This window comes from Pseudogymnoascus verrucosus, assembly GCF_001662655.1.
Source record: "Pseudogymnoascus verrucosus strain UAMH 10579 unplaced genomic scaffold scaffold_6, whole genome shotgun sequence".
NCBI lineage: Eukaryota > Fungi > Ascomycota > Leotiomycetes > Thelebolales > Thelebolaceae > Pseudogymnoascus > Pseudogymnoascus verrucosus.
Window position 1 is genome coordinate 315,595 of NW_017263657.1, and position 21,885 is coordinate 337,479.

General features: G+C 50.0%; 8 protein-coding genes across 8 annotated transcripts; 2 read left to right on the top strand and 6 right to left on the bottom strand.

Moving 5' to 3' along the window:
- Positions 1-524: 524 nt before the first annotated feature.
- On the bottom strand, positions 525-4,665 carry NTO1 (nuA3 HAT complex component nto1; the record flags this gene model as incomplete). The annotated part of the gene is made up of 3 exons (XM_018271595.2): positions 2,857-4,665; positions 1,764-2,803; positions 525-1,707 (listed from the first exon to the last, which is right to left on the bottom strand). The coding sequence occupies exons 1-3, from the start codon at positions 4,369-4,371 to the stop codon at positions 525-527; spliced, it is 3,738 nt and encodes a 1,245-aa protein (XP_018133514.1). The 5' UTR covers positions 4,372-4,665.
- A 401-nt stretch (positions 4,666-5,066) lies between these two features.
- Positions 5,067-6,028, bottom strand: VE01_02085 (uncharacterized protein). The gene has a single exon (XM_018271596.2). It carries the CDS (start codon positions 5,817-5,819, stop codon positions 5,193-5,195), a length of 627 nt encoding a protein of 208 aa, XP_018133513.1. The 5' UTR covers positions 5,820-6,028; the 3' UTR covers positions 5,067-5,192.
- Positions 6,029-6,296: 268 nt separating this feature from the next.
- Positions 6,297-7,327, bottom strand: VE01_02086 (uncharacterized protein; the record flags this gene model as incomplete). Its single annotated transcript, XM_018271597.1, has 4 exons — positions 6,297-6,626; positions 6,679-6,806; positions 6,883-6,978; positions 7,030-7,327. The coding sequence occupies 4 exons, from the start codon at positions 7,325-7,327 to the stop codon at positions 6,297-6,299; spliced, it is 852 nt and encodes a 283-aa protein (XP_018133512.1).
- Positions 7,328-9,272: 1,945 nt separating this feature from the next.
- VE01_02087 (uncharacterized protein) lies at positions 9,273-9,611 on the top strand (the record flags this gene model as incomplete). The annotated part of the gene is made up of 1 exon (XM_018271598.1): positions 9,273-9,611. The coding sequence occupies one exon, from the start codon at positions 9,273-9,275 to the stop codon at positions 9,609-9,611; it is 339 nt and encodes a 112-aa protein (XP_018133511.1).
- A 147-nt stretch (positions 9,612-9,758) lies between these two features.
- VE01_02088 (uncharacterized protein) lies at positions 9,759-12,437 on the bottom strand (the record flags this gene model as incomplete). The annotated part of the gene is made up of 3 exons (XM_018271599.2): positions 9,759-11,710; positions 11,774-12,093; positions 12,149-12,437. The coding sequence occupies 3 exons, from the start codon at positions 12,435-12,437 to the stop codon at positions 9,986-9,988; spliced, it is 2,334 nt and encodes a 777-aa protein (XP_018133520.1). The 3' UTR covers positions 9,759-9,985.
- A 1,172-nt stretch (positions 12,438-13,609) lies between these two features.
- On the bottom strand, positions 13,610-14,226 carry VE01_02089 (uncharacterized protein; the record flags this gene model as incomplete). Its single annotated transcript, XM_018271600.1, has 2 exons — positions 13,610-13,821; positions 13,893-14,226. 2 exons carry the CDS (start codon positions 14,224-14,226, stop codon positions 13,610-13,612), a joined length of 546 nt encoding a protein of 181 aa, XP_018133519.1.
- A 1,698-nt stretch (positions 14,227-15,924) lies between these two features.
- On the top strand, positions 15,925-16,586 carry VE01_02090 (uncharacterized protein; the record flags this gene model as incomplete). Its single annotated transcript, XM_018271601.1, has 2 exons — positions 15,925-16,440; positions 16,500-16,586. The coding sequence occupies 2 exons, from the start codon at positions 15,925-15,927 to the stop codon at positions 16,584-16,586; spliced, it is 603 nt and encodes a 200-aa protein (XP_018133376.1).
- Positions 16,587-17,091: 505 nt separating this feature from the next.
- VE01_02091 (uncharacterized protein) lies at positions 17,092-20,041 on the bottom strand (the record flags this gene model as incomplete). Its single annotated transcript, XM_018271602.1, has 6 exons — positions 17,092-17,236; positions 17,467-17,544; positions 17,600-17,615; positions 18,423-18,837; positions 18,895-19,827; positions 19,883-20,041. 6 exons carry the CDS (start codon positions 20,039-20,041, stop codon positions 17,092-17,094), a joined length of 1,746 nt encoding a protein of 581 aa, XP_018133377.1.
- Positions 20,042-21,885: the final 1,844 nt, after the last annotated feature.

Below are 21,885 nucleotides of genomic sequence, written 5' to 3' on the forward strand. Positions count from 1 at the left end.
CAGATTCGAGGGAACGAGAGAAATAGTTGGGGAATCTATCTTAAGTTCTATCATAAATATTAAGCTTTGTGGCACCAGCATCATCTTCAGGGTCCTGTACAGAAATACAGATGCAACGCGGCACAGTCCGCGGCACATAAACCGATCGATCATCTCTTGTACTGTACAACCATGCATCCAGCTGCCGATTAATACTAGTCCACGTGCTAATATTGGACGGGTTACATACAAGTTTACCCCTCATTATATTAGTGAGCTTTCCCTGCAATAGTGAGATAGTTCTATACATATGCCGCCATAATAGCTACAAAAGTGAGTTATAATCGTTCTTTCTCAATTAGAGTAGCTTCTCCCCTATCTCCCCCTTCAGAAACTCCAGACCGTAGCCCAGAAAATAATATACAGCTCAAGCAAAGCGCCACTCCAGCACGGTCCAGCAAAAAAGCCTATCCATGCCCAGCGATAAACACCCTTAGAATACAAACCCCCCCCCAACAAAATAAACGCCCCGTGTCCATGATCCCTTAATACGCCCTCCTCCGCTTCTTAGCCTTCCCCTTCCTCGGCGTCGTCTTCTCAACCTTCTTCCCCGCCCCCATCTCCTCACCCATACCTTCCTCCAAATCCCTCATCTCCTCATCATCAATCTCGCTCAACTCCTCATCGCTCGTCGCGCGCGCCACATCCTCCTCCACCACCTCCTTCTCCACCGTCTCCTTCTCCACCACCTCCTTCTCCACCACTTCTTCCTCTACTACCTCCTCCTCCACCACTTCCTCCTCCACCACTTCCTCCTCCACCTCCTCTTCCATAGGCGGCGGCGGCGGCGGCTCCACAAACGTCCCCGTCTTCGGGTCGTAGTTCTCGAGATACCACGGTTTCCCGCCGCCGGTGAGGAAGGAGCCAGGAGGGGCCACACTCGCTACGCCGGAAGTGGGTGCGAGGTCTTGGCTTATTATGCTCCCTGCGCCGGGGTTGGAGACTGGGGGTGTGGGGGGTTGTGGGAGGTTGTTTGACGTGGCCGAGAACTCGGCGGCAGCTGGGGGTGTTTCGGAGGATTGCGCGGCGGCGGGCTCCTCGGTAGTAGGCTTCGCGGCTGCGGCAGGTGTGATGGATGCGTAGGCTTCACCGTCGTCTGGCTCGCCTGGCGCGTCTTCGTCTTCGTCGAGCATGTCTACATCTGCGGATTCGGCTAGTGCGATGCTATCAGCTGCTTCGGCTTCGACTGTGATCTGCTGGTTCACATCGACGTTGTCATCCGCTATATCAGCGCCTTCAATTGACTGAACTGCAACCGTTGGATCAGCAGTGCCATGTCTTGTAGGACCCAGCAAAGCCTCTGGAGAGATGTCAATGCATCCCTCTAGAACGAGTTCAAGATCCGCGACCATCTTATCCGGCGACTTTTGGAGCAGGTCTGCCTCTGCGCGGACGGCGATTTCGAGTTGTGGCTGGATGGCCTTGATGATTCGCTTGGCGAGCTTCTTCCTGTCCTTGACTTCGTGGATTGCTATCTTCAGCTGGGAATTGTATTCGGCGCTACCCACAGCGGCCTCGCTGGGAAGGTGGGCCGCAACGGCTTCGATGCCTTTCTTGCAGATCATTGCGATGTCCTCGGCAAGCGTCGTGGCTTGGACGTAATATCGACGATGGAGCCTATTTTGTACTTGCCAGAGGCCAGCAGTAAACGTTCTCTTAATATCGAGGCTGTATCTCATGTTAGTAATGCAAACAGCGGAAAGGGATGCTAAGATTCAACTTACGCAAGCGCTTTATCGACAATCGGCGGCAGCAGCTTCGTAACGGGGAAGTACGTGGTATCCAACGTCTCCCTCTGTTTAATAGCATACTGCACCTTCTCCGTCTCCCTCATGACCACATGTGTGCTCAACTCCTTCAACCTCTCCACATCCTTCACCAGCATCTTCGCAAACTCAATACGCCTCTCCAGCCTCGCGCGTCCCACATCGCCCATACTCGCAAAATTGCGCCTCGTAAGCTCCATCGACGAAAACGTCTCCATCTGCAACTGCAACCTCTTCAGCAGCGCTGCCCCGCGCCTCGCCTCGCGCTTCAGCGTCCAGTACCGACACGCCGCCGCGACCCACTCGCGACGCCGCAGGATCGTGAAGCGCTGGAGTGAGACGTCGACGATGTCGTACACTGCGGACGGAATGACTGGTGCACCCGAAGGGAGTTTCCACACCGACTTTGGGTTCTGGAGCTCCCCCTTCTTCTTGGCGCTGCCGATGGTAATGGCCAGGTGCGCGCCGGTCTTCTGGGACTCGTCGGCGGGATGCTCGGTGGTTGCGTTTTGGTGAGTAGCTGCGAGAGCGAGGGCGGAGGCTTGGCTATCAGCCCAGAGACGGTCGCGCATGGTGCGTTTGTAGAAGCTGCGCGCTTCGCGTGTGGCTTTCGCGACATCGTTTTCTTTAGCGTAGTCGGTGGGGCAGTGCTTGTCGCAGAAGGCTTTGAGTTGGGTAGTGCCGTCGAGCTCGGCGAGGGTGCCGTGGTTGTTCTTCATTTTGAGGAAGAGATGGGCTCGGCGGGCGCAGGTGACGTGGAAGGCTTGGTAACAGAGTTTGTTACCGCATTGGATGCAGGCGCCCATTCGTTGCTGGCAGATATAGCATGTGAGTTTCCAACGTGTTTTGGGAACCTTTTCCACATCCATTACTGGTTCCATGAATGTATGATTGCCGAGTGAGACTTCTGGAATCCACATGGCACAGAGTAAGTGAGCCCAGCGCGACGAGTTGGTCTGCTTGAAACCACCCTCGGTGTTCGGGCAGAAGATGCAAGTCTAGATATATGTCAGCATATGCATAGCAATCAATCAACAGTGAAATAACATACCGGGACACCTCTCCCAATAAGCTGGCACTTTCTGCACAGCCACTGACCCTCCGGAATAAAGGGAACACCGTAACACTCCTGATGAACGGCCAAATCGCAGCCATCACAAAAGACAATCGCATTCGTATTCTCGCAATCCCCATCGTCGCAAATGGCACACTTGCTATCCAGCTCCTCACCTGCCTGTGGCTCTCCATTCACAGCAGCAGCTGAGCTGGATCGCGGCCTGTGAGTCTGCGGCGGCTTCGGGTTTGGCTTGGGAATCCGCTTTTCGAGCGCATGCCACTCCTTCTCGATCTTTGTAATAGTGATCTCAAACATCTCGCGGGAGATGGGCTCAATCCCAGCAGCTTTGCGTTGTGTGAGATTGAATGCCTCAAGCCACTTGTCGTCCTGCTCGTCCATATCATATTCCACCCTCCCCACAGAGCCACCCGTAATCGCCACCTCGCCGCCCTTGACAGGCAAATCCAAGTCTTCATCGAGGTAGGCATCATTATGTTTGATCATAATATGCTCTGAGCGAATAAATATATCCGTCTCCTGATACCCCACATTCGCCATACTCTTCTCAACGTACTTCACCTGCCCTGACGCCTTGTCCTCAAACTTCGCCAGCGCATCGACCTTCCTATAGGATGGCTGCGGCAACGTGAGTCTTTCTTTCGGGTTCTGGTTCTGCAAAGGCGCAATCATAGTCCCCATAGGTGAAGATGCAAACCCCACCGACTGTGCCGCAGCCCTGGCTGCATAGAACGCCACAGGGTCTCGCGGCGGGCGTCCAGGCCTCCTCTTCGTCGGCGGCGACCCCTGCGTCATCAGTGCCCCATTCATCATCGCCCCCGGCGTAATAGCTCCCATTGAAGTCGGCGTATGTGAACCCTCACCCTCCCTCTCCAGCTCCCCGTCCATCTCCTCAGGAACCCCATCAACCTCCTTGGCACTGTAGGTCCTCAGCCTAATGTCGATATCTAAATCCGGGTGAAACTCCTCCCATGACCGTTCTTCACGAGGCTTATACCCATCATTCTGGACCACCGCCGCCGCTGCTTGGGCACTGCTGTTGAACCTCATCTTTGGTTGTTGATTCCTTGGTAGCACCGTGCGCGTCCTATCGCTTCGTGCACTTCGCACACCTCTCTCGCCAGACCGAGGATTCCTCCCCCCACCACTCCTATCACTCCTATCTCGCCTAGCGCTAGAGCTCGGATAAACAACCGGCAGAACCCCCTTTCGCGCATTCTCCTGCCCCACCCGTCCACGGGGCCCAACATAATTATACCCCCCAGGGCCCGTCCCTCCCACAGGCTCCTCATTCCCGTCCTCGTCCACGTATCGACCACCCCCTCCTGGACCGCCAGGCACATACCGCCGCTTCTTGTGGGGAGGCTCAGATTTCATGACCAGCGGGATGGGAGAGCCGCGTTTGTGAGGGCTGCTGGTGATGCTGTCGCCGCCGCTGCGCGGTCGGGTGGCTTTGCGCGAGCGGCGCGGGGTGTGTGGCATAGGCGCCATGGTCGTGTTTGTGTGTGTGTGTTCGATGCGTTCAATCTGTTCTGTTCGGTAGGGTGCAGATGCAGTTGCTGCCGCTGGGGCGCGTTCGTTTGGTTTGCGATTGTTGGAGGAGAGATGGATGGCGTCGCTGTTGTTTGAGGCTATGCGCAAGGAGCGGGTGCGCGCAGGGTGACCATGCCACACTCACTGCTTCAAGCGTCGCAGGTTCTGATCGCAGAAAAGAGAGTGTGAAAGAAGAAGTGTTTACGAGAGGGCAAGCTGTTGGGTTGCGCTTCGCATGAGGCCGAGTTGGGCTGTCGTCGTTGGTCTCGGATCTGGTGTACGCGACAGATCCATCCTAGTCTCGACGGGGTGGACCGTGCGCGATCGTGCCAAGAGGGGTGATGGGGCTAACGCTTTTGGGATGATGGGCTTTTTTAAGGTTCGGGATGGATTTCTAGGGTGTGTTTGGGGGGTTTGAAGGGTTATTTTTGGTAATTGGAAGGAAGGACGGAATGTGATGGTCGGTATGGAAGGATGGAGTATATCTTTGTGCAGATGAGGGCCGTGTTGATATATCTATGGGCTGTTATTTTGAATTATGAAGTCGGTGTGATTTGGAAGTCCATCTACGATTGTGATTCTCAGTATGAGTGACTTCCGTCTGACAAGAGATTTTGCGCCATATATAAGTTCCTACAACGAAGGCACATAATCCCCTATCGCGATAAGGTTGGCTACGTTTCGGAATAACCTCACCTTCTCACACGCGTGTCGACCGTCACTGACAAATTTTATCGTGAGCTTTATAGCCAGTGGCCAACTTCAATGCCTACTTCCTGCTACAGTCCATATACTTCCAAGTCTTCATTCATCCCCGGAAAAGCCCACACTTCACTCTCAGCTCCACCAAAGCACCTCAGGTTCCTAACCCCACGGTCTTCAAATCCCAGCTTCTCAACCACGCGCCTCGACCTTGCATTCCCCTTCGCAAAGAAGCCAAACACAGCATCAACACCCAAGTCTTGCCGGGCATATTCAATCAGCGCCCCCGTGGCCTCCGTCGCATACCCCTTCCCATTCAGCTCAGGAATAATCGCGAATCCAACATCCGGCGCCTTATACGCATCATCGCCCAGCCCTCGCGTCAGCGACACCGTGCCAATCGGCGTGCACCCCTTCAGCACCTCGGAAAACGAGGCGTTGCTGGATGTAGCGGGTGAGTCGGGCTGCAGGTTCACGAGGTATGTGCCATATCCGTACTTGCTGTGCTCAGCTTGGAAACGGGTTTCTATGTATTTTCGTGCCCCCGCAGTGGTGGTGATGGAGGTCGGAGTGCCGCCGATAGAGGCGATGAACTCGGGTGTGTTGTAGAGATTCACGATGAAGTCGCAGTGGGCGTCGTTGGTTGCGATGAGGTGGGAGAGATATAGGCGTGGGGTTGTGATGTGGAAGTTTGGGTCTGTCATTTTGAGTGTGGGGTTGGCAGTGTGGGGTTGGTTTGGGTGCTGAAAATAGATGAGGTAGACAGACGGTATCGGCGATGGTTATGTTGATATAACAGTGAGAAGTGGGCTATACAAATGTCTTAAAGGCTGATTCAATAACTGATCTGTAATTTGACTCATAGTTACAGCGGCTCATCTTTTAGTGACAAGTCGTTATCTCCGACTTCCTGGGTTAACCAGGGTGCGAAGGATCCAGACAATCCCGCCAGTAGTTTAAGCCTAGAATAGAAGCTGCTTATGAGACTTTATGCACCTACAATTATAAGTAGAATCCACATTGCGATCGTTTGTAACTACAACTAAATTTAACATAGTGTATCTATTAAATGATTAAGGGGGTAGATAAACAACATTAAATATCATTTAATGGTCAAAAACTAAATCTACAGTTCGTGACAATGATTAATTTATTCTACAGAACCACATACAAAAACCCATTCAATGCCCATGCTCACCCCCAATCCCCTCATCCCCAATGTCACTCCCGTGTGCAAGCACATGCGTAACAACTCCACCAGTATACCCCGACCCCCTCACTTTATACAAGCGACGTTCATACGCCCAGCTGAAAATGTGATCAAAATCGCGGCATTGGTGAACAGCTCCCATACCGTTAATACCGACTTTTGTCAGGGGCTCGAGTGTCACATCGCCCGCGCACATTATTGCCTGACGGATATAGTCTAAGCAGTGATCGCGGTGGAGGACGAATTCGTCGGGGGTCATTGTTGTGACGCCCCCAGGATAGTAGGCAAGTCGAAGAAAGTTCTGGAGATCATCAGCAAACTGTGTAGCTGGAGATGTAGAGAGTGAAGGCTACCAGGCAATGGAGTTGGTGGAACATAGAGACTCCGTATACTTTTGCTGTGTCAGGGTTGTTGGGCGCAGGGAGTGAGGCAGGCAGGCTGCCGGTGTACTCTGTTGGAACTTCGATGATCCCTTTGCCGGCTGGTGTTGGCAAAAATTAGCATTGGTGTTGAACTTGCATCTCGTACGTTCAAAATGGAAGGACTCATCTACTTACGTGGGGATATTCTCTCCCACATCTCATCCGTAGCATTGGAAGGTGGTCCGCCATAAAACTTGTGAAGCTGGAATGTAACTCGATTCGAATAGAGCACTGATGCGTTAGTCCATGAAGATAGAAACTGTGAATATCTTATATACTCACAGTCTGGCACAAAATGATCAGTTCCAGGCGTAGTATAACACCGAAAGCCTCCCAGCAAAATTATTACATTGGCCCAGACTGAAAGACCAGCAATAAGAAACAGCAAGGTAATTATTAGAGACCAGTTTTGCCATTGTGTAAAACATCGTCGAGCGGAGCGGCGAGATCCTTTAAACTGGCCGCGACTATCAGCGTTAAAAGGTAGCCCTTCATCTCCCGCCATTAGAGATGTGCTTGAATCAGCGTGGTCTGAAGGATATCCAGAGACATGTTTATCACTGGCGATAAATTTAGACATTGTTGTATGTTGATGGAGTGAGAATTAGAACTTGAAGATTTGACGAAGTTGAATAATTACACACGCCAACACACCACTGAAATCGGCTGTAACATTAAGTCTATGTGCAACGAGCCATATTTGGAGATCTACCCCGCTCTAAAAAGGAGAGTCAGCTTACAAGTTCACATTGGCTGTTCACATTGACTTGTGTTCTACGTTCTTCATGTATAGTATCTGCACGATCTTCTCGATGAATGTTCATAAACGGCCCAAGGAAGCGACTAGTTCTGGGTGATGCCATAGATTTTATAACTAAGCTCATTTACCCCTCGTTTTCACATGTGCGATTAAATCGTTCTTCGATGTCCTGGGGAAAATATTATACCTTGACTTTCGACTATATCTCATTTCATCATGATGTTGGTGCAGAAATGTAGCAACACTACCCCTTTCCTCAATGCCTTCAGCAGCCCCTAGCTCAACACTAGTATTTTTCTATTTCCTTTTATTTCGTCTACATATTTCCGATAGCAATCCGAGGTGATAAGAACTTTGACCAATTTCCCTTCACTATTAACAAACGGCGAGGAAATATCAGACTTTGGTCTACGGATCCTGAAACCGAGGATTTCGATACTGAGGCTTTCTGAGGCTCCTCTGAGTCTGCTGTCCTCCCTTACGACACAGTCATCTCCCGCATCGAGGCCCGACCCGCCGACCTCCAACGCTACCAGCCCGTCAGTCACCTTGAAGATATTTAAGTAACCAAATACGACATTAGCAACCACTTTCGGTCCTACTTTGACTGGTTTTCGGGTATGGCAAACCGGCGAATCTCGACGATCTTCGCCTGCCTTGAATGTGCTGACTGTGTCGGAGGTGCTACGCAGTTTCTTGAGCCTGTTGGTAGGTTCTCTGCCAAATGGTGTAAGTTCATCGACTGCAAAGATGACCCTGGACCTGGGGACGTTGCATTCCACGCCCTGGTGGAAAATGCGGTGTTCTGATCAGCTGGTCAAACTTGTTTCGAAATCGCACCAGACGCCCTTCAGGAATGTCGGTCAAGAAGGGAAGGAAGATTGCCTTGAATTTTTTTACTGGGCACAACGTTGCATATCCCATTGAGGAAAAGTGACCGAAAGTAACCGAAGAATATATTTTGAATGCAGGATCATAAAATACAACCTCCTGAGAGCTGAAATATCTTGTCATGCAATTTCTGTTCTGTATGATGGCGGCTCAGAGCTAATAGGAAGGGTTTCACTACTGGGCAGGCGAGCTAGGTAATTATCGACCACCTATTTCATGGGTTGCTCCGAGGTAAAACTGATGCAGAAAATGTCAAAGAATAAGACACATGCAAACCTTATGCCGAGTAAATAGACTGCAATGGTGCCTCATCTTTAAAATATAGCCTGATTAAGGATCCCGAGAAAGATGTAGCCATACATCCAACTTATAGCTCTTGATACATCTTATCCTTAATGGGAGTGGAGTGACGCCGTTGGAAGACGAGATAGGAAAGTATGTCAGATCGTGTAAGTCACAGTGTAGCTTGGGAAATGCCCGAGACAACAAATAGTGATCACGATGAAAACTATAACCGCCTAGAACTCAGGTTCTTTTGCTCCGTTTATTAGCTACCTATCATAGCGATAGCCTCATTCCAAATCCATAACAACTGTGATGATGACTGCAGAATCACAAAATAGGAAGCTCAATACCTCGTAGCACAACCAAGGGTAATACGACCGACGATGCACCTCACATACCCGACTCTATTCGTATTACACGATCCGACGTTAAAGCCAAGCTCCTCTTTCTGTTTTTCAGAAAACGCTTTCTTCTCACGTCCAAACATTAGTTCTCAAAGTCTACGGTATGCTACTTTTCCTGACGCTATTCTAATCACGCAAGATCGATTATTCAATAAACTAACATCACTAGATCTACACTATTCACCATGAAATTCTCATCTTATTTCACTGCTGGAGTTCTTTTGTTCCCAGCTCTCATTTCTGCTGCACCCACCATTGATGGCGGAATACAGAATCGTGAGAAAGCAGCCGCGCCTGCGACGCCCGCCGTCTGGTCGGCGTCTGGCAAGAAGCGCAGTCCTGTTGAGGAGGCGGCGCCTGCCCCCTCAGCAGTCTGGTCGGCAGAGAAGCGAAATGTTGTTGAGGAGGCAGCTGAACCCCCGACGGCCTACGTCTGGACTGCCCCTAACAAAGAGAAGCGGAACGCTGCTGAAGAAGCAGACGTACCCGTCCCGGCGGCTGGTTGGACTGGCTCTAACAAGTAGAAGCGTGACGACTAATGATGTCCCTGTCTACGTTGGGGCCTCAATGGGAGAGTAGAAATGCAAGAGTTAAGTTGTGAGCAGTTATATAGCTACCATTCAAGCTTTTAGCAAAACATGAATAGTTTCACTGGCACTACCATTTATCCACCCATTTATAAAGTTCTCACACATAATATTCAAGCTGGCGCTTCTATTGCTGCCCTTTTTTGACATTGTAGCTCAATCATTATGCTGCGCAGTATTTCCAAATGTTTGATTCGCCTCTGTCCAATCTGGTTGAAATTCAAACTTGCTTCTATCGTAACTTAAATAGTGCGGCTAAAACGCACAAGTCAGACATACCAGAGGCAGGCTGAATGCCACATCGTACTTTTTCACAATGCATGGTGTGCTTGCAAAGAAAGCTTGGATTGTAGATCCGCATCATCAGAGCTCGAGCCAACCCAGAAAGTGTAAGTGTCTGCATCGACGTGCTTCTTTCCATTGACGTAGTAGCCCAGTTCTTCTACGGGAATCGTGAAGGAGACTTGCTGAGAGGCGCCTGGCTCAAGATTGATCTTCGTGAACCGAATGAGATTCTTGATAGGTCGTTCAATTACCAGAAATGCCTGTCCAAAATAAACCTGTACGACTTCTTGTCCGGCAACGCTTCCAGTGTTTTTGACTGTGGTGCTGACGACGATATTGCCTGAGGTGCTTGTGTAATTCGACACCTGAACGTTTGAGTAGCTGAAGGTTGTGTAACTCAGTCCAAAGCCAAAGGGGTATCGTGCTGTGCTGTTGAGTACTGGCCATTGCCAGTCAGTGGGCGTACATATTCCAGCCTTGCGATTTGTTGGCAAATAGTTGTAGTATATAGGCGTGGCCCCAGAATACTTTGGTATAGAGACAGTCAGCTTGCCACTTGGATTTGTCGCCCCAGTAATCAACGATGCCACTGCTTCGCCTCCTAAGTCGCCTTGCAAGAATGTGTGGATAATGACATTGGAGTTCGCAACAGCGTATTCCATTTCAACGGCCTGCCCTCCACTAATGATGACAATAATAGGCACACCAGTCGCTGCAATAGCTTTGTGCAGTTGAAGCTGAGGTCCAGGGAAACCAAGATCAGCATGGTCATAGAACTCCCCATCAGTACGAACGTCGCCAATATTATCGAGATTAGAAGATGATGATCTAAGGACTAGGACCACCAACTCCGCAGCCTCGGCAGTTTTCACGGCATCTGCTATCATTGCATCGACATTCGTATCATTGTTGACAAAGCAGCCCCTTGAAAACGTAACTTCTTTTGCAATACCCTCAATTCCACGTAAAACAGCGCTGCCTATGAGATAGTCATCGGCTGCATATGACCCGGCGTTGATATATGTCGCAAGGGGGCCAATGACCGCAACTTTGGACAAGAGGTTTCCAGTGGTTTTGATGGGCAGGATGCCATCATTTTTCAGGAGAACCATCGACTCTTTGGATATATTGAGGTTGAGTGGTAGATGAGCTGGGGATCGTACTTTGCCGTTGATTTGCGCCAAGTCCGGAAGAGGGTTCTCAAACAGCCCGGTTTTGAACTTCAGAGTCAACATACGACGGGCAGCAGTCTTAACGAGGCTGGCAACTCTAGGATCATTTCCAAGCGTTGCTAGTGTTCCGAAGCTTGATGTCCCGCCAATCTCGTGGCCGATGCTCGCCTCCAATGCCTGTATGCCGGCTGTTTGGATATCCTTGGCGGTTTTATGGAGATCATGGAGGAAAGACATTGCTGAGTCGTCTGAGGTGGCAACTCCATCCCATCCTAGCTCATCTCTCAAGAAAAGATTGGTGTATGCGACGTTTGATGTCATTGGGACGCCATCGTAAGATGAGTAGGATGGCATTAGAGCAGCTGGATTCGCCTCTTTAATAACAGCTTGGAAAGGTACTGAGTATATATTATAGAAGTCGTTGATACCACCAACCATAGGAGCGAGGTTGATACCTGCTGTGCTGCTTCCATAGATAAAGTGTTTTATAGTGGTTGCAACACGGAGAGTTCCATTGGCATCTGGGGCTTGCATGTTTTTAACGTGCGCCACTCCAAACCGTGAAACCAAGTAAGGATCCTGAAAAATAGTGGTAGATTAGTTTATGTATACAAACAGACATGTATTGATCTCGATACTTACCTCGCCATACATCTCTCCCACACGCCCGAACTTTGGTTCCCGTGCTAGATCAAGCTCAGGACTATAGACCCATCGCACACCAAGCACGCGGTTTTCAAGTGAAATCGCATTGACGACCTCGGAGAATAGTGGAATATTCCATGAAGAGGACATGCTTAGAGACGCCAGAAATAATGTAGTGTTCCAAAGTGTTGGTCCATTGACCGAATCTCCAACAGTGATCACTGGAATGTGAAATCGATTGAGTTTGGTTGTATTGGCAATGACGGCACTCATAACCTTTGCAGATAGATAGCAGTTTGTAGAATAAGTCCCGAATGCTAATCCCAACGTGTTAGTAATCATGAGGTCTTATCATGCGAGAAATAGTCTTACAAGCTGATGACCCCCCATAAGGTGCATTCAAAGTCTCCAAAAAAGTGTAGTTATATGACGCCTCGTAGCCCAAGACTCCACCATAGCTTCTGGTCTGAGCGAGTTGTTCCAGATAGTTCATTCGAGACAGGAGATCTTTGACTCTTGCAGATACGGGCAGTTTCGGGTTGAGATATAGAGCATTTGATGTCACTTTGTCTACAGCTGACGCTGCTGCAGGCTCAGCATTGGCACCGAAAGAGCTTACTGACAACCACAAGAGAAGAAGCATCTTCAATGCAGAAAGCATCTTGAAGCAGACTTCGGGATTGTACGATTCACGTCAAAATGTTGAGATCTATACCTCGCTCATCATGGACGTGGCCTTTTCTTATATAGTCAAGGAAATACCTGCATGGCGCGACCAGGTCTATGATCGACGTCCAGGCTTTATTCGATTATACCCTGGGGGAACTGATCACCCGCAATTATTCCTCGTCTGGACTGCATTCCAAGGAGGAATAGTTCAAGGGGATCAGAGCAGGAAAGACTCTTTGACAGCCGGGCCTCTCCTTCGGCACAGTTGAAACCGAAGAGCGTTCAACAATTACAAGATAGGCAAACCATCGTCGACCATATCCTAACTCCAGCCGAGATTTGTCAGTCTCTACCTAGAGTGGCCCTATTCTAGTCAAGATGTAGCATCTGGCATTCCTTCAACTGTGGCGAGTGCACCTCAGCGACTCATGAGACATCTCTCGTAAAATCGGGTCAAAGACGATCTTTCCACTGAAGGGTCTTTACCACCGACGACCCCGCATGGGCCCCCGCATGAGAGATTATCATGAAGTGATCTCGGCGTAATTCATGTAAACATAGCTTGAGAACTCTATTTTGACAGGTCAGGTCCGTGCTTTCCAGAGTTGTAGGTTTGATCGGAGCCAGCTCACCCCCTTTCGATGTTACTAGTGGCTCTCGTACCGCGAGTGGGCCGGTACGAAGACCGGCGTACGTCAACTGTATATTGTGGGGTTGTTATTATAGTGCGACATGGATAAGGCTGGGGCCGGACATGTTCGCGGGGTATTTTTAGCTCTTTCAATCATTATTTATTTATATTTTTTGATATGCATATTGAACGTCCTAGGCTAGCTAAAACCTGTCAACAAATATTTAATTGCAAGGTCTTTTCCCCGGAATCAAACAATTATTATCAACTAACCTCCTCGTCTAATTATTTTTAAGTTGAAGCCAGAATGAAATTGTTCACATGGGACAAAGCAGAAATTTGAGAATAGAATAAAATAATATATTCGTACACATAAATCCCTATACAATGCAATATAAATACAAGCAGAAACACAAACAGAAACACAAACAAGTACAATGAAAAACTATTCTCATCCGTCAACCATCCAATCCATCAGCCATCCAATCCATCGATCATCTCATCCACCGACCATCTCATCCATTGACCACATCTCACATAAGAAGATTGAACAACATCCCAATACAGACAATTTCTGCCAACACCGCAAGTATGTTGGTCCGATTCGACGCCGCTGCAGACAAAGACGGGATTGGCGCCTGTGTCCTGACAGGCGTATAAGTCTGCCATGTCACTGATGAATTGACCACGATTGTTGGGCCCTGTGTAGTTCCAGTTGCAGGCGCTGTTGCAGTCGCCGTGTTGTCTATATTGCAGGAAAACATTATGATTAGCAACGGCTTCCCCACTGCCAAGGGTCGACACGAATAAACATACCAGCTGGCACTGACAAGAGGTGACAGTAGTTGTCAAAGACAGAAAGGGCACTCGCGGCAGCCTCTTGAGGGCTATCAGTGCAGCGCGACGCCACGGCGGTGCCGATAACCCTGTCGAATTTTGCAGAACTGGAGACGCAGAAGCAGCCGTATGATGTTGTCTGGTGGTTGTCGCCACAGCCCGAAACCATATTCCGAACAATTGTGCTCAGGGGAACCTCAGCACACGCAGGTAGTTGGGAGTATTCGGGGACTTGATTGATGTAGACCTTTTGACAGAGCGCAACCTGCGCTACTGATGTCAAGTAGATGGCGATGAAGAGAGAGGGCCTCATTTTAGCGTGCAAGGTAATATGGAGAGAATGGTGATGGAAACAGCCACGATGTGGATAAGTGTGTTTTGTTTATCACTTGCGAGAAGATCGGCAGGACTGGATCTATCGTTGCGTTTATACAATTCATCATCAGAAACTAAGCGCCAGCCTTGTGGTATTGCTTTCATAAAACTGCTGGTTGCTCGGTTCAATCCAGGATATACCTCGATCTGAGACATCGGGAAGGAAATAGAGCCGTACAAAATAATCGGAAAGGTCCACGCGCTGGTTCTACGGAATAAAATTAGACACAAACTTTCCCGATTCGACATGTTCCATCTTAGCTTTATGCAGGTTCCCGTCCGCATCCTTTTTGGTATCCATTAGGAGGCAGCACTCGCTACACAAAAACGCCTCTTAAGTAAAATGGTAAAACTGATTCGCAGAAATGCTCACCGGTTCGGCCCAGCGGCGTACTTACCAGACATCTATCTAAGAAGCACACCTACCAAACCAGCTGCAGCCGCCGGCGCTCCTCGGAATTTGGGATGTGGACGATGCTCACCGGTTTAGCCCATAAGAATACCCACCACGCGTCTGTCTACCAAACCAGACGTAGCCGCCAGCTGCCAGCAGCACGCCTCCTAATTTGAGATCTGGCCCTTCAACGATACTCACCGGTTCAGCCCAGCGGACAATCCACCAGACATCAGTCGAGCAAGCACACCTACCAAATTAACCGTAGACGTTAGCTGCCCTCGGAGTTGGGAATCTGAATTTTCAACGAAGTTGATTTAGTCTCTATAGACACGCACATCTCGAATATACAAACAAGGTGATCTCACTCACCCTTTGGATGGTAGATTTTGCAGCTCTCTTAATCTCACATGCCCACTTTATAAATCAGTTCTGTGGCCTCGTTCAGTCATTTTGTTTTTTTATAAAAAATGCCTATCTACCAGCTAGGACCGCTGTCACAGTCTTCTCCATGGACGCAGTTATATTCTTCTCCATCAGCGCCGTCACATACAGCGCCGGTAATATTTCCCCCGCCTAGGGGCGTTCTGTGGTTGACTTTGAGTTGGGTCGCATGGATAGTGCCTACTGTGGTATTATTCAATTGGGCAACCCCTGTTACTCGGACTGCCATTGTATGCATCTGGGTGCCGTTCTTTCTCGTTCTCGTCCTGTTATTATTTGGCTTTGGTAACTCTCATCAACCCGCCAGTTTCTAGACACGCGCACGCTAACTATTGACAAATATCACAGACAAAAACATCCCATGTGCCGACAGAATTGCCAAATTACCCAAAAAGTTTCTGAGGGGACATCAGTATAACTATAATCTTGGTAACACCGTCCTTACATTGACCATCTCCGCACTGGTTCTCCCGTGGCTCTACTATAAGCTTTGGTATCCGAACCGCACCAAAAGCGTCATAATCTCAGACCAGGACACTGTTGTACGTGTATCCCCATACTACAGTTTAATCTACGGCCAGTCACACTCACATCTTATCAGGAAAGCGTGTACTTCCCTTCCCTCACCCTCTTCCAGCGCGCGGACTGGACTTCCCAAGCAAACCTCGATGTATCCGTGCCAGGGAAATGCTTTCTGGGCTGGTACGACGAAAGTGCGCCCGATTGCAGTGATGTGGAGCCAGGAGTAACACCCTGCCAATGTGCCGGGAGCTGGGACGAGAAAGTCACGGATTTTCAATGGCACAATACAAGCTATCGCGCCCTGACACTGACGTCGAATTCGTCTATGATGTCCAAAGTCCCAACAACACAGATGATAGCGCAGGCTTTTTTCAATTGCAAGTCGTACCAAAACCCCCGTCATATCAAACGATTACGGCTAACCGTAACGAAACAGATGACTCCTCAAAAGCCCTCAGCGACTCATCGATGCTCTTGTCGCCAAGCTTATGGATCGCCATCTACGATCCAACATTAGACCTGGCATCTGCTCTCGAAAACGGATACACCCGCATGGTCCTAATCAACGCCAACGGCTTGACAGCCATCAACCTCGGTCTCAACCGCAGACAGGCACCAAATACATCGCCCGCATATGATTATAAGCTTTCCGTATCGACCATCCCAGCTGCTGGAGTCAACTGTGGCGCCACATCAACAGGGAGTACAGCGCCGTGTCATATTAGTCTCTTTCTCCAGTTCCCGAGTTTCGATAGACAGAACTCTCGGCTGGGCGTGGAGATGAAGTGGGAGGTGAATTGCACTCTGTCTTCTTGCTTTTGTGGAGAATGTTTTGCTAACACGGCGTTTAGGAAGTAATAGCCGCGGCTGGCTCGTGGTTTTCTCTCTTCCAGATTGCGGGTTGGATTTTCTCGGGTTTGGCTTTTCATACTGGTTAGAAGGGTGGAGTTATGTGAGGGGCGTTGGTCTGTTTGGAGACTGTTGATGATGTATAGAATGAATTGTAACAATACCGCATATAACGTGCTTTTATGTAAAATATATTTCATTCAAATTACGATAACTAAAATGTCATAATTGCCCCCAAGAGTTTCCAAATGTCTGCTCTGCGACCTAGTATACTCCTCATCGGGGGTTCGCAAATCTTCCCCTCCCTCAATCTCGCAACTAATCCATCCATATCCCACAACCTTTAGCTCGAGATATTTAATAGCCGCTCTGAACCATGTGGTTGACCACACTCTCAACAGCGTAATTTGCATCTACAGGTTTGACCCCATCGCCGTAATGGCCAATCACAATTCCCTGTTTAGTCTTGACGATGACTATTCCCTCCTTGTCCTATATTGCAACCCCAGTCAGCTCTTGCATATCCCCGAACTATTCGACCACAAAGATTTCAATTTCAAAAACAGAATAAAGATAGTTGATGGAGGGCAAATCCTACTTTTCGTCCATAAAAACGTCCATCGGCCTTGGAAACATCGAATCGCTCGCCGGCGACGTAAATTCCCTCAGCGCACGCCTTGTCTGCTGCCTCGCCGCCTCAAAGGGCTGCGGCAATCTTCTGCAGCTCGGCTTGTTGGATCTATTAAAATGAATATTAGTAACGCGCTCATGACGCTCATGATATATCTCTTCTTGGTTGTATATCAATATGAAGCATTGTAGTTGTTTTTGAGTCTCTTTGGGAGGGGGAAGAGGTGCCTTGCCACCATCTCCATATGAATGGATACAACAAAACATTCCATAGTTCGTGATGGCGACGAGCGAACGAGATACAAGAAGCAGGACGGGGCAAGCAGATATACAGCAAACCCGGGTGTGATAGCCCAAATGGCTTCACCAGATGCGTTGGTGATGGCGGCTTTATCTAAGTGGCTAGATCCAACAAGGCTTACATATCGTCAGTAACATGTTCTCCTCGTCTCCAAATCGTTAGATCGCAAACCTGGTATCGACGTAACCTATAAGACGTCTGGTTAGCCTCTAGTTGCGGGAGGGAGCCCTTTAGCTTCGGGAACCAACGCCACGGGAAGAGTGGGGGGGGAGGAGGGGGGGATGCCGTACTTTGAAATGCCGACATTTTTGGAAATTGTAGTAGAGGTGCGAATAATATGAATGTTTGCCCGTAGATGATAAAAGGTATTGAGAGCGTGGAATGAGCTCGAAGTAAAATAGAGTAATATAATCAATTGAATTGCTAACTAATCTACGAGCATACGTATGCTATTTGTAGAGGGGAAACCTCAGAACCCCGAAGAATCGGGCGTTTATAGACCAAGCTGAAAGCGAGACATAGGGCTGACGCCATGAGTCGATCAACTCGTGGACCAACCGGGGAGCTTGACAATCCCTCAGGGAAAACTTGTCATTTTGAGCATAAAAGCGCAGCGTATCATATGGGATTGCCGGTTTCCCCCAACAGGTTTATAGACAAAACAACAACATCGAAACAACATACCGCGTTAGACTACTGCACCAGTGAGGCAAGATAATAGGCGAAGACATTTAATTTATATCCCACCAATCCCATCGGCCAAATTTAATAATACAGCTCTATGGAGTAGAAACCGGAAAGGCATCTGATTACTACGTTGCTCTCTGAATATGCACGCTCTCCCACAAGCATAGAAGAACATCACCTTTTCCCCCAAAATAAAAAACAACTATTATCAACCAGCCTACCCATCTAATTATCTAATTCTACCCCCCCCACCGCCCCTTCCCCAATCCCTTTCCCCTTCCCCCTCCCCGTCACCCCCCCAACTAACCCTCCTCTTCCCCCCCCAACCGATCCCACATCTTCCTACAAGTAGCATTCCCAAACCGATAACTCCCCCCATTCCCCTCAATAAACTCCGCCACCCTCTTCCACGGCGTCTTCCCCCTCCCCCTCCCTCTCCCCTTCCCGCAGCTAAACCTCTCCACCCCCTCCCTCAACAATCTCACATCCCCCTCCGTCCACTCCGGCTTCCTGACCCTCTCCTCCTTCTGCTTCGTCAGCGTGCGGTAGCGACCGCGAAGGGTGGATTCGGCTTCGCTGAAGTTACCGGCTTGGCGGATTGCGCGGTAGGACATCCCGGCTCGTTTGGAGGTGATGAGGAAGGCGTCTTTGGTGCTCCGGGTTTGGGGGTGTGGGGTCGGGGCGGGGGGGTTGAGGGGGGGTGCGGGGGAGGGGCGGGAGGCCTGGGGGGGGAGTGAGTTGGTGGTGGTGGTGGGGAAGAGGGGGGAGGAGGGGCATACCTTGGTCTCCTTGGAAGTAGTCGCCCTCGTCGAAACTACCTGTCTGGTTCGTTCGAGGCTGGGAGCGATGGTGACGTACTGCCTCAGGGGCCTTGTGGGTAATTTATGCCTCACTGTCACCTCTTGGTTTGCCTCCTGTTTTAAGACCTCTTGAATGCTTTGGATCTCGGTGGTGGAGTGGAAGGGTCCGTCGTGCGTTGATACCGAGTCTAGGGATCCACAGTCTGAGCTCGAGGATCCGGAGAAGGAAATGGATGATGAGCTTAGTGTGAGGGCCTTGGGTGCTATGGTGTCTAAGCCCGGTGTATCCGTCCAAGGCGGGAAGGCGCCAGCGGAGGGAATATTCGCGGTGCTGCTGTCGTCGAAAAACGTATACGGTAGTCCGTGGTGCGAAGGTAAGTTCTGCCCATGACATTTCAGTGCATCCCCCCAGATTTTCTCACCGTATCCTCCCTGTCCCTCATCGTTTGGGCTGAAATGCAGCGTCTCAGGTGACTGACCATCCTCGCCCAGTCCGAAAGAAGATGGCCTCCCTACCCCCGTCTGCAGAGGTAGAGGGATGAACTCGTCATACGTGCATTGGCGACCAAAATCTGATAAGCCGTTATTGCTGTTATTATAATCCATTTTCCAGTTATTAATAATTTGATCCCCCCCTGTCGTCGTCGTGATGGCAGACATTGAAGTCCAGTACTCGTTCCCCTGCGCCTGGGAAAGTTGAAATCCCGACGCCGACGACAGTGATGGTGGCGGCGGTGGTGGTGCGGGCTTCGAAACGAATTTTCCCGCCGCCGTCGTGTTGTATGAAAGCATTTGCGTGCTAAACCGCTGCTGCTGCGGTTGTGTTTCAAACCCCCGCGCCGCAGCGTTTGCCGCGCTGTTCTCGGTAAGGAAGGGAGTATACGCCGCGGTGAGAAATGGATGAGGGTGATTCTGGAAACGTCAGTATGCGGCTATCATTTCGTATAGAGTAAGCATAATCACATACCGAATACCCAACACCACCACCACCACCGTCCTGAAAAGGTCCCTCAAGCCCTGTGGAAGTGGTATCCCAATCACTGTTATCCACAACCAAACCAGTCGGCACAGAGTGCGCACCTCCTCCCCCAGACCCAGACAAAGAATTAAACTCACTCCCCGTCATCTCAACAAGGCCACCACGCTGTTGTTGTCGCGGCACGATTCTGTAGGGGGCCCCGCGAAGAGACAAAGGACAGGGCGGATGGGGGTGTAGGTTGATATGCATTGTGGTTGTGCTTCACCGCCCGTTCCTGTCTTAGGATGTTGCGGAAGGAAGGTAGGAGGGAGGGTGAGAAGGGCGGTGGAGAAGGTAGGGCGATGCGGTGCAGATGCGAGGGAGGATGAGGGCATCGAAGTTTCTGCGGTTTTCCAGGGGGAGTGATTGATGCACCATCCAATCTTCCGCGGCGGTGGAGGTGTATGCCGTCGCGACGATGCTAGATCTGTATTATGGAATCCTGCCTCTTCTTGCATACATAGCTCCTCAGATGATTCAAGATCCCCCTCACTCAAACAGCTATCCGCACCTACACACACAACCGCGTCAGACACGCTCTCAGACCGCCAAAAGGCCCCATGTCACAGCCCGTCAAGGTGAGATGGATGCGTTCACTTACCATGGATTCAACATCTGCGGATTATGAGGTGGTGGCTGAGAATAGTCCGCAGGAGTGGAGACGCGCGTAGAGGCAGAAGGAAGGGGAACGGTTCCGGTAACGGGGTGGATATGGATATGGATGAGAGATTCTGGGACGGCGGGAAGTGCGTGCATATGAAGATAAATATTCTTAGGGTATATGAAGAATCATATATTTCTATTCCAGAGTAGTACGGCAGGAGTAAATGAGAGAAAAAAAAAATTCCACCTCGGCCTTGTATCCCCAAAACGGGATGAAAATGAAAAAAAGGTTGAGAGTCATCACACCCTTACCTACCCCATCAGATGTCTCATAACGGGAATATCTTCAGGGAAAAAGACCCTCCCCCATCCCACCCCCCCTTTGCATAGCTAACCAACCCGGATTCGCCCTTGTAAACTTCCAAGAAAGGGTCTACACATACCACCCCTATCCCCGCCAACTGCAGCGGGTCGAGGAGCCTCAACGGTCGTTCGGGGGGAAGATCGACTAACCCCCCTCCCTCTACTTCTCCTCCTCCGCAGCGGCGGCGGCGGCGGTGGTGGGGCAGTTATTGAAGACGGGAAGAGAAACGGATACAGGCCTAGCCATCCTCTGTTCAATATCTCTCCTGGCACTAGCGCTCAGACCAAGTCCTCAAGCAAGGCTCGATTAATCCAGTATCGACCACCTCCAGCTTAGCCCGTGCAAGGCATCATATTGGTGAGTAGCCCGCTTGGCGGACTGGGCTGGGGCCAGCTTATGGTCCAACTGCCCTTTCCGTGCGGCTACGGGGAGCGGCTCCGATGGGAAGGGGGGGAGCCGTACCAAGGTTGATATTGATATAGCAAACGTGTCGACGGGAAGATGCAGCGTGGAGTGGGGAAGGTTGCTTGCTGCGAGCGTGCGTGCCTTGCCTTGCATGCAAACGATGGGTATGGTATGACTTGCATATTCTGCACGGGTAAATTCTTCGCGGATAAGCGGCTGTTGGGGGGTGTGTGTGTGTTGGTAGGGAGTGGGAGGAGTAGACGCCGGGGAGATGAAGTAAGGGAGGGAGGGGTTTTTTTTTTTTTTTTTTGAAAAGATTGAAGGGAGATGGGAGATGGGAAAGATGGAAGGAGAAAGTTGGTAGAGAATAGATTAGGGATACTGTAAAAAATGACGAAAACTCCCAAACTGTATTTTTCAACACAGCAAAAGATAAATCACCTACATAACCAAGAGCCTCAATATCCGGCTACCAACTCCCCACCTTGTAACCCCCGACGCATCAACCGCATCACCCGTTCCCCCTCTCTTCCCCCCTCCTGTCCCGCGAACACAGGAACAGACAAATAACATATCACCC

Excerpts from the sequence above, each read along its gene's own strand:
- VE01_02085 (XM_018271596.2), bottom strand. The coding sequence starts at position 5,819 with ATGACAGACCCAAACTTCCACATCACAACCCCACGCCTATATCTCTCC.